This window comes from Cyprinus carpio, chromosome A19 (assembly GCF_018340385.1).
Source record: "Cyprinus carpio isolate SPL01 chromosome A19, ASM1834038v1, whole genome shotgun sequence".
Taxonomy (NCBI): Eukaryota; Metazoa; Chordata; class Actinopteri; order Cypriniformes; family Cyprinidae; genus Cyprinus; species Cyprinus carpio.
The window spans coordinates 22309345-22325704 of NC_056590.1; the positions used below are offsets into that span (position 1 = coordinate 22309345).

General features: G+C 38.4%; 2 protein-coding genes across 2 annotated transcripts; one reads left to right on the forward strand and one right to left on the reverse strand.

Moving 5' to 3' along the window:
* Positions 1-1304: 1304 nt before the first annotated feature.
* Positions 1305-4829, reverse strand: LOC109067532 (palmitoyl-protein thioesterase 1-like). Its single transcript, XM_019084455.2, has 10 exons — positions 4662-4829; positions 4184-4312; positions 3447-3556; positions 3223-3350; positions 3057-3127; positions 2445-2547; positions 2239-2329; positions 2057-2155; positions 1906-1977; positions 1305-1727 (listed from the first exon to the last, which is right to left on the reverse strand). The coding sequence occupies exons 2-10, from the start codon at positions 4296-4298 to the stop codon at positions 1605-1607; spliced, it is 912 nt and encodes a 303-aa protein (XP_018940000.1). The 5' UTR covers positions 4299-4312; positions 4662-4829; the 3' UTR covers positions 1305-1604.
* Positions 4830-4858: 29 nt separating this feature from the next.
* LOC109067531 (sialin) lies at positions 4859-15905 on the forward strand. The gene is made up of 11 exons (XM_019084453.2): positions 4859-5076; positions 6133-6297; positions 11639-11859; positions 11971-12204; positions 12286-12460; positions 13021-13139; positions 13394-13555; positions 13639-13771; positions 14430-14577; positions 14904-14994; positions 15100-15905. Exons 2-11 carry the CDS (start codon positions 6201-6203, stop codon positions 15244-15246), a joined length of 1527 nt encoding a protein of 508 aa, XP_018939998.1. The 5' UTR covers positions 4859-5076; positions 6133-6200; the 3' UTR covers positions 15247-15905.
* The last annotated feature ends 455 nt before the right edge of the window (positions 15906-16360 follow it).

Genomic DNA, 16360 nt, shown 5'->3' on the forward strand with positions numbered 1-16360 from the left:
AGAAAGAAAATGAAAAACACCTCAGGTTGAATTTACGTTTTTCGTTCAGGGGTGAAAAAAAAAAGCCTGAATATTCGATGTGAACGGGAATAAAACGTCCCTTTCTACTGATTGGTCAGCCGAACATCAAACCAAAGCCACTAGAAGGCAAGCCTGTAAACTAAGCAACCTTTAGCCAAAAAACGTTAAAGGGGTCATATGATGCGATTTCAGTTTCTCCTTTCTCTTTGGAGTGTTACAAGCTCTTGGTGCATAAAGAAAAAAATCTGTAAAGTTGCAAAGACTAATGTCTCAAATCCAAAGAGATATTCTTTATAAAAGTTAAGAGTCAACCACTCCTACCTAAAATGGCTCATTCTAACACGCCCCCACATGTCTACATCACGATGTGGGAAGATTTGCATAACGCCACCAAAATGTTCACGCAAAGAAAGAAAGCACAACTTTTATTCTCTCTGTTGCCACCGGCACCATGTCGTGGAGACGCTGTGTGTTTCGTTGTGAAAGCTAAACTACTTTGTTTGGCCTTCCAAAAAAGGACACAACTAGAAATCAGTGGTTAAGATGTATCTACAACACTGTTCGGGAACAGTTCAACCCACCCAGTTCAGCAGTTCAGCTCCACCCTTTTTGGTGGGTTGAAGTGCTATTGGTTCGTGCAGCTACATATGTACAAATCACGCTTCAGTATCAGAGTAAATAGGAGTTTCCCCATAAGCGTCAGCAATGCAACGGGATAGACCGTTCGAAAGGGAACTGCATTTATGGACTACATCACGCAGTGAGTTGATGCCCTGCATCATGCTTGTCAACAGTCAAAATGTAACATGATGTACAGGTCTGAGGCAGGTGTGTTAAAAATAGGGAAGTTGTGGCCTGATGGTTAGAAAGTTTGATTCCTAACCCTAAGGTTGTGGGTTCGAGTCTTGGGCCGGCAACACCACGACTGAGGTGCCCTTGAGCAAGGCACTGAACCCCCAGCTGCTCCCCGGGCGCCGCAGCATAAATGGCTGCCCATTGCTCTGGGTGTGTGTTCACGGTGTGTGTGTGTGTGTGTTCACTGCTGTGTGTGTGCACTTTGGATGGGTTAAATGCGGAGCATGAATTCTGAGTCTAGGTCACCATACTTGGCTGTATGTCACGTCACTTTCACCTTCATATTTTAATTGCATTATTATTATTTCATAGCTAATTAATTAAGATAACGGATTAAATTGACAGCCCTAATTTTAACATTAGTCTCTAAATAATTAGTATAATGGTACATTCTTTATTCATAAATAAATGCCACATAGGCCACAGGGTTTGAAAGATTCAAAGTTTTATTCTGTGAGAAAAATTAACTGTGACAAAATAGTTCACAATTAGAACAAATTAAAATTTCAAGTTAAACAATAAGGAATTATTTTTTTTCTAATTAAATAAGTCAAATAAAAATCAGATCAGTGCAATAAAACAAGCAAGACTGGCTTCATTTCTATATAAGACATATATAATGTATAAGACTCAGAGGCACTAGTTAGGAGCATGCTAAAGTCAGCAGACACTGGACTGTGTGTGTGTGTGGGTAAACTCCCTCTTTAGGAATAAGCCTGTTACTGTATTTAGTGTAGGTAGGGAAGTAAATTGTCATTAAACCACTCTCTGGTGAACTGCAGGTGATCTCCATCAGTGGCGAGGAACACAAGTTTCCCTGCTGAATCCATCTCTGCCAAACCCAGGCGATCCTGACCAAACAAAATAAATATAGGGCATATAATATAGAGCAAGGTTTAATTGAAAACTCTATAGCAAAATTAAGTATTTAAAAAGAAAATACCATTAAACAAATACACTCTTTCTGTAGGTTGGTTGGTTAAATGTGGATAATAAACAAGAGGAAAAAGCCAACAAGCTTCAGTTTACCTCTGTATATATAGCACTTTCCTGCAGTGTTTCCAGCTCTTTAGCTTGACCAGGTTTATAGAAGCCAAACCACTGATGAAGACAATTGATTCAGTAATAGTTCATTCCTCTTCTATTTCAATAAAAGAGAGATTCCATACTGTTAATGTACCTCAGAATCCACAGGATCTACCATAGTGTCCTGCAGGAACTTAACCATGACAAACTTATTCAGAGACATGAGATTCTTCTTGTAGGTCTCATTCACCACCTGACAGAAATAACATTCATTTACACCACATGCACAAATATAAATATTTTTAATAATAAATTATCCCTTATCCTGAGACTTACCCGCTCCTGATTGATGTCAGCAAGGAAGAGGCTGTGCTTTTTATACAAGTCATCATTGAGGGGATCGTGCCAGTATTGTGCCTGCACCAAGCTAATATAAAATGACAATCAATTTGTTTGACTACCGAATGTTCATATTAACCATCATTGTGTTTCTGAAATCATGAAATGGCCTGCTGAGAAGCCTAAAGCAGCCTTGCACGCACTGTTTTTGAACTGTATCGGTGTAGGCTCCTGAGTTTAGCATCTTGCGAATCCAGTCACAGATATGAGAGCTTTCACCAGGGCATCGTGGAAGACCAAATACTCCTGTGATTTACAAAAAAAGAGGAAGAGAGAATCACATGTCTGACAAACAAGCAAACAATGCATGTTAAAAAAAGATATGTTTGAATCATGTGGGTTTAGTTACTCAAGATTTAGGTAAATAAAGCATAAATAAAACATAAATATAATCATTTTATTTAGTGATTACATCTTATTAGTATGTATTAGTTAATGTGATTACCATTAAAAAACATTTTAAAAAATTTACAGAATCTTACCAAATGGTAGTGTACATATAATTTTACATGCTATAATAGATTGTGACTGCAAATGTTATAACCTCCGAATATTCCAAGTAAGTTTATTTTTACTCAGTAATTCAAAATGGTTTTATTTCCTGAGCCAATATGACTTGTGAAATCAAAACAGGGTTGTTGAGCGGCGAGCCACAGTGTTCTTGTGAACTGCTAACCACTTTTAGGAACAAATGTACTGCTGTTTTCAGGAAGTAAATCAATCACAGTGTGAGCAGAGCACATCTGTCATAGTACCCTGATGCTGTCCACCAACTGAGATGAGGTTCTTCATTGGGGGATCTGGACAACGCTGTACCACCCCTCGCCTTACGAAAAATTAAACAAGATAGAAAGGTAAAACGACATGATTAAACTTTTGATAATCCCTTGCATGGATTGGTCTGAATAAATAACCACTCACAGAAACTGTGACCCCTGGGAGAAGCCCATTGCATTGTAGCCTCCCTTCAATTTAGGGTCCTGAGCCAGCTGATCACATACAAAAGACACCTGCTCATTAACATCCATGAAGAAGCTATTTTCAGTGTCCTGTAAAAAATAAAGAAATGTAAAAAACTGAATCAGACCTTTTTATTTGAAACAACAACATGAATGAGAAAAATGGAGGATGTGGAGCTGCTTTACCTGCACAACAGACTTGCCGATCATCAGGGAAAGCACATATATTCCTGGGACTTCCTCTTCCACCATCTTCTTTATTGCACCCATGCTCAGGGGATTGCAACAACTGTCTCCTGCAAAAAGATGAATAAATGAGTGATAATTAGCAATTGTCTAATTATCTTTATGGCAAACTCAGTAGGTCAATTAGTATGTGTTTCTAACATGTTTCTAGATAATTTCACAAAAATGGTGCCTTTTCCATAGCTCATGGCACTACAAGGTGTTTATTAGAGATACAGTATAATTATAAATAATAAGCAGTTTTCAATCATCAGTTGTGTACTGCGGAAGATCACGATAAACCCTACTGGCAAAATGTTGGATTAAATGAAAAAAAATGAGGAGCCTTTTATTTTATGGAATTGTTTATTAATAATGGGGAGTAATGTGGAGTACAAATGAAATGTCAAATAATTATATATATATTATCACTTTTGATTAATTCAGTGCATCTTTGTTAAATAAAACTATTAATTTCTTTTTAAAAAATGGTTAGTGCGTGTGAGTGCAAGATAAAAAACTGCAAGATGATGCATTTCAAAACGTTAGTGTCAGTTTTTTGTTGCTAAAGCCACTGTATACGCAAAAGCCTTTTTGTGAAGTGACGTATATGTATATTACCCTAATGATTCACATTTTTCAATGACTCAGACCTTATTTTATTTGATCAGGAGCGGATGTGATGTAGTGTGTCTCACCCATGCCGTGCCATATCACCAGAGGGACTGAGGCATTGATTCCCCACGATGAGCCACACAGCAGCAATACACACCCAGACACAGCGATGAGGTTAAGAGCCACTGATAAACCCATACTTCAATCCGAGCCTGCAGATGTTAACACATGTACATCCCTATTAATAGAATACACTTATCTTACAGGAAGGGAAACCACTTAAATAAGGAAGTGAGTAAGTGTTGTCACACACAACTAATTGAGTGGGCTTTCTGCGCCACACATTATTTAAATGGTGCACAAACAAATCAAACATAAGAAGATAAATAAGCAGTTTCATAGCAACTTAACGATCAATAGCCCTCGATATCGTTTCCCTTTTTAAGATTTGCGATTATACACCCGGGAGCCTTGATATCGCTAAAATAGGAATAGCTACAAACATGTTTATAAATGCTCGAAAAATACATATATTTTCAGTTACAGCCATTGTGTACTTACTGTGATAATTTTCTGTTCATTCAATCACATGACATGCGAAAACACCGCTCACGTCAAACAAATGCGTTTATGGCTGCAGATATTAGACTTATATGTCATAGCATTAAACCTGTCCATTGACTATACAGTCAGTCGGTCCAGAGTGTTTAGACTGTAGTGTTTTCCAGAAGAGGAAGTCTCAACATATCATGTGATCAACACAGCTGCAGATCAGACAAAACAGAATCTGTGGCTGACTGTCCTGAAATGCGGCATTACAGCCGAGTCATCATTGAGGTTTCCCGGGGTATTAAACATTTACCACTTATAGAAGTTATTAAAACGGTTTACATGGCCATAAAGGGGTCGAAAACTATTGATCTTTTTTAAGCATCCAGCGATTGAATCTTACATCTGTTTAGGAAGCATGTTAATGGTAAGTATAAATGAAAATCGCACCATATGCCAAACATTGTATTTGTATAAATAACATTATCTGTGTATATAACGTAACATATAAATTAAAATACAAACCTTGTGTTATGTTTTTACATTGAACTGGTGTTTTTCTCACCTTTTTAAAAAACAAAATTCATTTCATATGCTGAGTCAAACAAAGACAAGTAGACGGACATAAAATTAGCTCTTAAAGTGTAAAAGAACTGAATTTCAACTTTATTTTCTCCAGGATTCAGCGACATAAGACAAAGAGTGACATTTGTATCAATGACGCTACTGACATAAAGATGTTGTGACTGATGTCATCTGATCTGTTCTGTTAACCTTTGTGCTGGTCATGTTATGTTCAGATGCTGTCATGTGCTTAAATGTTTTTTGGTTAAAAGAAAAACAATGACAACACTCACTTGGGGGTCAACTGCATCTACTGGGAAGCCCAAACCTCTTGTAGCACCTTGCTGAAAATGTCCAAGCACTATGGACAATATAAAATACCATATTATGTAGGTTTTAAATTCCCATTATCTCTAGTGAATAACTTAAAACATTCAAAAAAACAACAACATCGACAACAACAACAACAAAACATATTACACCTCTCAAATGAGGAGCTGTCTGATTTATGCCAAAAATGTGGAGTAGTTTACCTATGTGCAATATAACATGAATAACACTAAATCATATTAAAGACCATAAAAACATCTGAAAAAAATCTTTGCAGAACATAATCCAATGAGAGCTGAAACAGACAAATTTGCATAATGAATGATAACAGGAAATTGGTATTTGGCATGATGGATGGTGGATGGTCCAGACAGAAGAGGAAGAACCAATAGAAAATGGACTGATGATATCAAACACTGATATGGAGAACTAGACAGAAATGTATGAAAACTAAATAAATACAGCATTGATCCCACGATTATTGATTTATTTGATGAAACAGTGGCTCAAATTGATTAAAGCTTATGGATTCTGACAAAACACAAATTAGATCAATTGCATTATCTGAAATGTCTTGTTTTTGTTTCAGGATTTGTGGATGTCATAGTTAAACTATCTCAGGTTCAGTCCAAAACTTACACCTTGACCTTTGCAATAATGGCACTACAAGAGGGTTACTCCATTAACTCGACTGTGGACGACCAGGACAGTGACACTGCACCGCTTTTAGAGAAGGAAGTAGAAAAAATCACAGGTTGGTCTGTAATTTGATCCTCTTGCAGTTAAATTTGCATGAAATGTGGTGGGGGGAAAGGTGTTTGGGGTTGGTAAGGTTTTTTTTATGTTTTTGAAAGAAATCCCTTACCAAATCAACTTACCAATGCTACATTTATATGATTAAAAAATACAGCAAAATATTAAGTTGGCTTGAAAAAGCCAGGTCAGACCTTCAGACTGGTCTGACTCAGGTTGCTATATCTTTTCTAATTGATCCAGCTTACGGTTTTTGTAAACCAGACTATCAAAACCACCTAAAATCCGATAGACTTTCATTGAGGGGGTGAAAACTTTTATACAATAAGACTTCTGGTGTATTTGAAGTGCATATTCCAGGTTAAAGACTCCAGTGAGTCGATGTATAGAAAAATAATATAGGATTTTCTTTAAACTATACTTTAAAATACGCTATTAAGGCTTCTGGAGTCGTTTTTGTGAGAGAATTTTATTCCGCATCTAAGAACCATCAAAACCGGAAGTGACGCAACGAGAGGGAGTGTGGTCTATAGGAAAACAATGGATCGCAATGACAGTTCGGATGGTGAGGAAATTTTAAGTGTTTATTTACACTTATGACGGACCACAGATACAATTATGAGCCTGCTATGCGGCCAAGAGAGCAGGGACAAGCCAAGATTAGACAGAACAACGGTCAGAGGAAACAAATTGAGTTGTGTGAGGAGAACAAGGCAGGTGTCTTGGTGAGAGACCAGTGTTAGCTTACAAATATACACAAGTTAGCTAACAATATGTAATCAGGTAATAGCAAAGCTAGTATTGGTCGTCTATGAGTATTGATACTTACCAGTAACAGAAACTAATAAGCGTTGATTAGGCGTGTCACACTCATTAATATCCGACTCTAACGTTACGTGATATAGCAGTTCCCTTTTGAACGTTCACTCACGTTATGTATGGGAAAACTTCTGCTGAAGCCTGATTTGTTCACGTTTGTGTAGCTGCACAAACCAATGGCACTTCAGCCCGCCAAAAGGGGCGGGGCCAACCGCTATATAAGTCGGTCCGTAGCGCCATTCATCAGATTATTCTCCTTCAGTGACAAGGATCATCTCTTCGCTGACTCTTCTGCAAGAAGAAGCCTTAGAAAAAGCTCCAGCTCTGCTCACCGCCGTGGAAGAAGCCAAAAGCAGTGAGGGAAGCATCACTGCAGGCATCCGGGCAAAGAGCAAATTTCCTAAAGAGCAAATTTCAGCGCGCGTTGCTTCAAATGTCGCTCCGCGAGTGTGGTTTGTGCAAGTGAATCTTGCACGATCATGACGGGCACAGCGAGTGCGCCACCTGCCTAGGCCCCGCCCATGCGGAGGCTGCGCTCGCTGGTGGCTCGTGCTCTTTTTGCGAGAGCATGAGCCTTTCCTGTCTACACTCGCAGATCGCCTTGTTCCATCAAGGCGATCCCCCCGCCAGGCCCTCCCATCTTTTTCCTCCCCTGAGAGGAAAAAACAGCAGGGCAGTGGATCTTTTCTAGTGGGCTCAGGCAGTGTCACGTCGGCTCAGCGCCTGCGTGTCCCGCCCTCCCCGCGTCCTCTCACGCCGGTGTGCTTCTCACATGAGGTCCAGCGTCCCTCTTCAGCTGCGAGCGGGCTGGTCTCATTCGGCGCATCCGAGGAGGACATCGTCATTGATGACATCACCAGGAACGGAACGGAGGAAGGAGGATTGGGGTGATTCCGGCGAGGAGCCAGAAGCAGCCCCCCCACCTCAAGTGCCGAGGCCAAAGCCAGACGCCAAGCTAATCCGCATCCTCGCAAAGGCCGTGGAGGATCTGGGCCTCGAGTGGTCGCCTCCCTGGACGAGCCCGCCCACGGCTTATTGGATGAATGGTTCCTGCCAGAGACCCGCCAGCATTCCTCCCATCAGCGCCCAGCCCCATTCTTGCCAGCCATCCATGACGAGCTCACTAAGACGTGGCGAGCTCCCTACTCTGCATGGGTGAACCCCTCTGCTGCAGCAGCTCTCACCACCGTTGATGGCGCTGATGAAAGGGGATACACCAAACTTCCCCCCCTGGAGGAAGCAATCACCACACATCTGTGCCCACCATCTGCCCTCGGCTTAAAGGGCCTGCAGGACCACCTCGGCTATCGCCAACAGGGCTTATGCAGAAGCCGGAGAGGCCGGTTCAGCGCTGCACACAATGGCGATCCTTAAAGTGTTTCAAGCCAAACTTCTCCCTCTTTCTGCAAAGCCAGCGCAGCATCAACCTCAGCAAAAAACAGAGCCCGAGCTGAAACAGCAATCCAGGCCGGCGAAACGCTTCCCCTTCCCGAAGCGTCAAGGTCCCCGCCCACAAGTTGTGCTGGACCCTGAGCCGCCAAAGCTGTCCTGAGGCGCTAGAGAGGAAAAGGAGGGGCCCCGTTCTCGCCTCGGCCGGAACGCCCACCAAAACTGCTCGCCTTCACTGCTCACCTCTTCGAACACCTCTGAGAGACGGAGTTTCGTTTTCAGCGGGTCACATCCTGCAGGTGCAGCGTGTGCCCGAATATTTTACCGCTGTGATAGCAGACCCACATACTTTAAAGAGCAAAACTCTGCATCCTCTCTCAATCACTTATACGAACGTAGACTCCCCACTTTTTCAAATAAAATAAAAATAAAATTTATTTTTTAGAAAATAAAACCTCTCGCCTCCCATTACAAGGCCTGGGCAGCCATTCCGGGAATCTCGAGATGGGTTTTGGAAACAATTCAAGGAGGCTAATCACTGCAGTTCGCTCGCAGACCGCCCCGCTTCAGAGGCTTTGTTCAAACTTCTGTCCCGGACAACGAAGCTATTGTTCTCCGGCAGGAGGTGCAAGCACTGCTTGCAAAAGGCGCTGTGGAAATAGTGCCCCCAGCGAACAGCGAGTCAGGCTTTTTCAGTCGCTATTTCCTCCTCCCAAAGAGAGACTGCAGGCTCAGACCCATTTTAGATCTTAGACATCTGAACAGCTCGCTTATGCGCCGGTAGTTTAAGATGAAGAAGGTCAAGAAAATTCTCACGCATATTTGCCCCGAGGATTGGTTTTTGACCGTGGATTTGAAAGATGCTTACTTTCACATCCACATAGCCCCCCATCACTGCAGTATTCCTCTCTGAGACTCCATGAGGACTGATGCATATGCTGGGAGAAGCAAACAAACGTTTAATCACATTCACTGCTGACCTTGCTTTTCACTTGGCCTCCATCACATCTGCATCTCCATTAGGAGCGGAAGCTGCAGTCCAGTAGAGGTGGTTAAAAACAGCTGGCCTTCACTGCTTCAGATCTTCTTCACACTCCCTCATTACTTGCAATGTCTCCCAAAGCCTTATAAACACACCACATGACAAATAAATATATAATAATAATAATGAGCTGTGCAAACAATGTCACTAAGCTGTAACTAGACTTGATGGTTATACTATTAGCAAACTGAGGTTAACCTACCAGCTATGCCTTCTCATATGTTAACATTTTTACACGGTATACAGTATTACGTTATTGCTAATGCTTACAAGCGGCTTTTGGGAACTGTCAAGGAAACCGTCACTTATTCTTCTAAATTTGTGCCCTCACGTCTTGTAAAACATTTTCAAATCCTGCATTAACAGTTCATGTTGTATATTCATACAAGGTTATATGTTAATTTAAATTTTTTTTAACCTGCAATATGCACTTTAAGCTACTGCTATAGCAAAGCTTAAGAACTCCCTACTGAAAAAAATAAACAAACAGCTAAAACCAGCCTAAGCTGATTGACTGCTTTGGCTGGTCTCCCAAGCTGGATTTAAACATGACAGTAACGTGACAGAATGCTAGAAACGTGCAAGTAACTTGTTAAACATGCTAACATAATTCTAGCATTTGTTAAACATGTTAGAAAAATGTTAGCAACATGCTAATCATGCTAGAATCATGCTAACAACATGCTAGTAAAATGCTAATCATGCTAGAAACGTGCAAATAACTTGCTAATCATGCTAAAAAAGATAACACCATGCTAGTAACGTGCTAATCATGCGGGACACTTGATAGCAACTTGGAAAACATGCTAGCATCATGCTAGTAACATGCTAATAACATGCTAATCATGCTAGAATCATTTTAGTAACATGCTAATCATGCAAGAATCATGCTAGCAACATGCTAGTAACATGCTAATCATGCTAGCAACATGCTAGTAACTTGCTAATCATGCTAGAAACATGATATCAAAATGCTAGTATCTTGCTTACCATGTTACCAACGTGCTAATAACTTGCTGATCATGCTAGAAACATGTTAACAAAATGTTAGTAACTTGATAATCATACCAACAACATGTTAGTAACTTGCTAATCATGTTAAAATTATGCTAACAACATGCTAGTGACTTGCTGATCATGCTAGAAACATGCTAGCAACTTGTTAATCATGCTAGAAACATGCTAGCATCATGATAGTAACATGCTTATCAAGTTAGAAACATGCTAGCATCTTGTTAAACATGCTAGAAACATGCTAACATCAAACATGCTAATCATGATAGAAACATGCTATCAACTTGTTAAACACGATAACAAAATTCTAGCAACTTGTTAAACATGTTGGAAACATGCCAACATAATGGTAGTAACATGCTAATCATGCTAACAACATGCTAATCATGTTAGAAACATGCTAGTAACTTGTTAATAATGCTAACAAAATGTTAAAAATAATCATGCTAGAAACATGTTAATAATGTGCTAATTGTATTAGCAACATGCTAATCATGTAAGAAACATGTTAACCATGCTAGCAACATGCTAATCATGCTAAAAACATGTTTTATACCTTTCTGTTTTTGTGATAGACTGTATTGCCTTGAAAACATTCAAACTTTAATCTTTAAAACTATTTTAACTTTCTAACTACTTCAAAATGAAAACTTTCAGACTGCAAGCTTTTAAAACTTTTTCAAACTTTCTAGCTAGGCCTTTTCAACTCAACTTAAAGTTTTTCTACAAACTTTTTTTATGTAGTTACAATTTAAAACATCCGTTTTGTAGTTTAATTTATTTTAAAATGTCATTTATTTCTATATTCTTCTGACATTACTCCATGTTGTTTTATCAGTGTTGGAAACAGTTGTGCTTCTTAATATTTTTGTGGAAAAGTGATACATTTTTTTCAGGTTTTAATGTGTTCTCACTTAATAAGAGTATTCATTTCTTTCAAAAAGAAAAAAAAATCTAATGCACCTTAATATTTTGAATGGTACAGTACTAAGTGACTATAATCTCCTCAAATCTTTTTTTTTTTTTTTTTAAGTATGTAATTATTTACAATTTCAGAATGTATTTGTATGTGTGACAGTGCCTCCCAAATGCTGCTCTGTACGATGCAATCTGGCTGCTATGATGTTCTTTGGCTTTGCTGTGGTCTATGGTCTACGTGTAAATCTCAGTGTTGCTATGGTTGCCATGGTCAATGGAACCAATGACCAGTCGTCATCCAATAGCAATATATCTATTGATTGTCCAGTACCCAGCCATACACTTGACAACAACAGCCAAAGTTCAGAACAGCCAGAAGGGGTAAGAATAAACTGCATGCAGCTTTGCACGCATTGAACCTGGTGGATATTTTTGTAACATATAATACTTGGTTCTTGTCATATTTCTCTTTATTTAATTTTCTTTTCTAAGATTCCAAGATACTCGTGGGATTCCGAGACGCAGGGAATGCTGCTCGGTGCTTTCTTTTTTGGATACCTGTTTACTCAGATCCCAGGAGGCTACCTATCAGGTCGCTTTGGAGGAAGCCTGTTCCTTGGTGGTGGTGTGCTTGGAACAGCCGTCCTCACTCTCCTCACTCCACTGTCAGCACAACTTGGAGCCAAGTGGCTGTTTGCCTTGCGTGCACTGGAGGGATTTGGGGAGGTTAGGGGGCTTTTGTAATTGCCAAAAAAGCTTCACATGGAGAAACTCTGTATTTGAGTCAGTTTTTTTCTTTTTGTCCAGGGTGTGACTTTTCCTGCCATGATGGCGATGTGGGCCCGCTGGGCTCCTCCATTGGAGAGGGCTCGTTTGATGACGTTCTCAGGTGCAGGCTCTAACTTTGGTGCCTTTGTGGCTCTTCCTCTCACTGGCTTCATCTGCCATAGTCTGGGGTGGCCAGCAGTCTTCTACTCCTGTGGTAAGAGAAAATGACATTTAAATTATGGGTGCATTTAAATACATAACAGTTTGGGTCTGTAAGATTTTTGTTTGTTTGTTGTGAAAGAAATTAATAGTTGAATTCTGCAAGGATGCAGAATGTTTCTTGAGCATATTAGAATTATTTCTGAAGGATTTTGAGACACTGAAGACTGGAGTAATGATGCTGAAATTTCAGCTTAGCCATAAATGGCATTTTAAACATGTTAATGTTAAATATGTTAAAATAGCAAATTTATTTTAACTGGTAATAATATGTCAAATAATTACTGTTTTTACTGTATTTCTTTGGTGGGAATAAGAGACTTTCAAAAACATTCAAATATCTAATTTTCTAAAAATATATATATATATATGTATAAATGTATTGGTGTAGCATTTAGTCCAAGCAAAATGCTTGGAATATTTATTTTATATATAATACATTAATATACTTAACACTCCTTACTCTTGTCTTCATATTTAATGTAAAATAATAGCAACATATCTTGTTTATATTTATATTCAGAGGTATATCCATTAAAGTGTTTTTACCACCAGGTGCTGCAGGGTGCCTTTGGGCAGTGTTTTGGTTTATCTTGGTGTCAGATGAACCCCGAACTCACCCAAGAATTAGTGACAGAGAGAAACATTACATAATTAACTCAATAGGTTCACAGGTATGAACTAATTTTATCTTTGAATTTTTGATGATGTATACAGTTTAGTCTCATTCTTTTTTCATCAAGTAAACCATTCATGCTAAACATATAAATAAATACATGCTAGCATGATTATATGTGAATGTCATTGAATTAAAAAGGAATCATCAAATAACATACATTTCCAGCATGACTTCCTCTCCATAATTAATCCGAGGTACAGATCTGCAGACACTTATTATTGTTGATTTGATATTTCCTCTTTTTTTTAGGGGATGCCACATGGTTGGTCAGTGCCTGTATTATCTATGCTGTTCTCTGTGCCTCTTTGGGCTATAATCATCTCCCAGATGTGCTCCAACTGGTCTTATTACACTCTCCTCACCTCGCTTCCTACCTACATGGACACTGTGCTCCACTTTGATTTGCAACAGGTGAGGCAATCGGGATATTCAGATTAAATCAGTCTGGATTATATACGGTGTCTCACTCTATTTCATTTTGTTTTGTCATTTAGAATTCATTTCTGTCTGCCCTGCCATATCTGGCTGGCTGGCTTTTCTCAGTGGGCTCAGGTGTGCTGGCAGACAACCTCCTGGAGAGGAAGCTCCTAAGTGTCACAGCTGTCCGAAAAATCTTTACTTTCATTGGTATGATTAATAAATAAATATCTACTAACATAAATATTTATGAAGACAAAGTACATGTAAAAAGTGTTGAAATAGAAAAGCTACACTAGCGGTCAAAAGTTTGGAATCATTACCTTTTTATAAACGTTTTTGAAACAGTCTTATGCTAACCAAGGGTGCATTTACTTGATCATAATACAAAAAAAAGGAAAATATACAGAATACAATTTTAAAATGTAATTTTTCATGAGCCATTGCTCCAGTTTTCAGAAATGTGGTCCTTCAGAAATCATTCTAAGATGCTGAGTTGGTGCTCAAGAAACATTTCAATGTTAAAAACAGTTGTGCTGCTTAATATTTGTGTGGCAACTGTGATACTTTTCTTTTCCAGGATTCTTTAATGAAAAAAAAAACAGCATTTATTTGAAATAGAAAGCTTTTGTAACATTGTCTTTACTGTCACTTTTAAATAATTTAATACATGGTTGCTAGATAAAAATATTCATTTTTTCAATAAAAATATTAAGAAGCAAAAATTTTCAACATTGATAATAAGAAATGTTTCTTGAGCAACAAATCAGCATATTAGAATGATTTCTGAAGCATCATGTAACACCAAAGACTGTATTATTACAGATTAACTGTGATTTTATTAATATTTTTGTTTTGTGTCCCATAGGTCTGTTTCTACCTGCTGTTTTCCTGCTCGCTGTAGGCTTCACGGGTTGTAGTGGAGTGTTGGCCGTGACTTTTCTCACTTTGTCCAGTGCACTCGGGGGTTTCAGTGCTGCTGGTGTCTACATTAACCAGATTGACATTGCTCCACGGTACAGAACCAAGACTGTCTGACTGGTTTATTTGTCACAATTAGTCACTCTGCTTAAGTTTGCCCTATACAGCTGTTCATTACATCAATTTCTAGGCCAACCCAGAAGGCTTCTTTACCCTTCACCCTTTGGGATTTCTTATGGGTTTTTAAATTTTTTAATTAAATTAAATGTTTGAAAATGCTAATCGTCTTCTGGATTATAGGACTAAAAACTGAACAGCTCTTTGCTGAAATTGATATCCAACAATCTATACATTAAGTTATCTTTACAAGCTTTACATTTATTGCAATAGTTATGTCTCCTTTTGTGCTCTTTTCTTCCAGATACGCAGGTACACTTCTAGGAATCACAAACACTTTTGGGACCATCCCTGGTGTTCTTGCACCAATTGTAGTGGGTTACTTGACCAGAGATGTAAGATGTGTTTTATACTTTGTAACACTGCAGTTGCTTAAAATAATTCATCATCATCAAAGTTGCGATTTTTATATGTTCCCCCTTCCTTTGATTTCCGAGCAGCACTCAGTTACAGGATGGAGACATGTGTTCTGGTTGTCAGCAGGGGTGAGCGCCTTTGGAGCCATCTTTTACGTGATCTTTGGCACTGGAAAGATTCAGAGCTGGGCTAGGACCGATGAGGAGTCAGACACAGATATACACAATTAAACATTCCAGTTGACCAATTCAGAAGGATATGAGGACTCTGCCTTTGAGTTTTATGCTATACTCAACACATATGCTACAGTCAATGGTTTGGACAAACTTCATACCTTTTCATTTTTTTTAAAAGTGTTATTCTAAAGGCTTAGAAAAACATAAAATGTACATACTTTATAACTTTTTAAATGGACCAAACAGTAATATTTTTGGTCACTACATAATTCCCATACTTCCATGTGTGTTATTTTATAGTTTTGAATACCATTATTAAAAAACGGGGAAATAGTAAAAAAAATAAAAAAATGAGAAGGTCTATCCAAACATTTGACTGGTATTAATTATACTTTACTCAGGATATTTAAAGGAAAAATAAATGGAAGTGCCTTACAAAGTGTAGTTTATTAGTCTACCAATATTTTAACTCATTGATAAACAATTCCGTTAATGATAATACAGTGGAATGGAGAATTCAGAGTAATTCCATTTCTTAATCTCATGACTTTTTTGATAAAATATACTCTGGACTTTATGCTATCCTTCAAACAAATGTAATTTGTGTTACAGTGGTGAAACAGAACAGATTTAGGGGTTTCAACTATATTCTTATCACATTTGAAAATACTTCCTAATGAGCACTTTAATGCATTAATAATGAAAATACCTTGCTAATGAAGTAACTGTACTCCATTAATTGTGTCATTCAATTCAGCACTCAGACCACTTCACTTTTTCATGGAAACCATGGTTTGTCACAGTTTTACTGACAGATACAGTCTGTTCATATTTACTGGAATAGGCCAGACAGGGAACATTATTGTTTGAAACCTTTCTTCGAAACTTGAAATGTTTAATGAACTTTAGTTTTTGATGTTTGCATTAAGCTAGTACACAGTGAAGTTTCACTTAATGTTTGTTTAAAACAATCAAAGAATCTTTGCTAAAAATTGCCCAGTATTTTTTTTATATATATTTTGTAAAAAATAAGTCATATTCATTTCTGATATTGATCATGCTCAATAAATACAGTGTTTTTTACAGTACAGTCATTATGTTCCATCTGATTTGTCAGCACTTATTATCTGCTCTGTAATATGGATGAATAGATCATTAATCAAACATT

Bases quoted from the DNA above. Each gene is read 5' to 3' on its own strand.
- LOC109067532 (XM_019084455.2), bottom strand. From the start codon at position 4,298: ATGGGTTTATCAGTGGCTCTTAACCTCATCGCTGTGTCTGGGTGTGTA. The intron at 3,351-3,446 runs GTAAAGCAGCTC...TATTTTTTACAG, and splicing joins TCGGCAAGTCTGTTGTGCAG to GACACTGAAAATAGCTTCTT. The intron at 1,728-1,905 runs GTAAACTGAAGC...TTGTTTGGTCAG, and splicing joins AAAGTGCTATATATACAGAG to GATCGCCTGGGTTTGGCAGA.
- LOC109067531 (XM_019084453.2), top strand. From the start codon at position 6,201: ATGGCACTACAAGAGGGTTACTCCATTAACTCGACTGTGGACGACCAG. The intron at 6,298-11,638 runs GTTGGTCTGTAA...TATGTGTGACAG, and splicing joins GGAAGTAGAAAAAATCACAG to TGCCTCCCAAATGCTGCTCT. The intron at 13,772-14,429 runs GTATGATTAATA...TGTGTCCCATAG, and splicing joins AAAAATCTTTACTTTCATTG to GTCTGTTTCTACCTGCTGTT.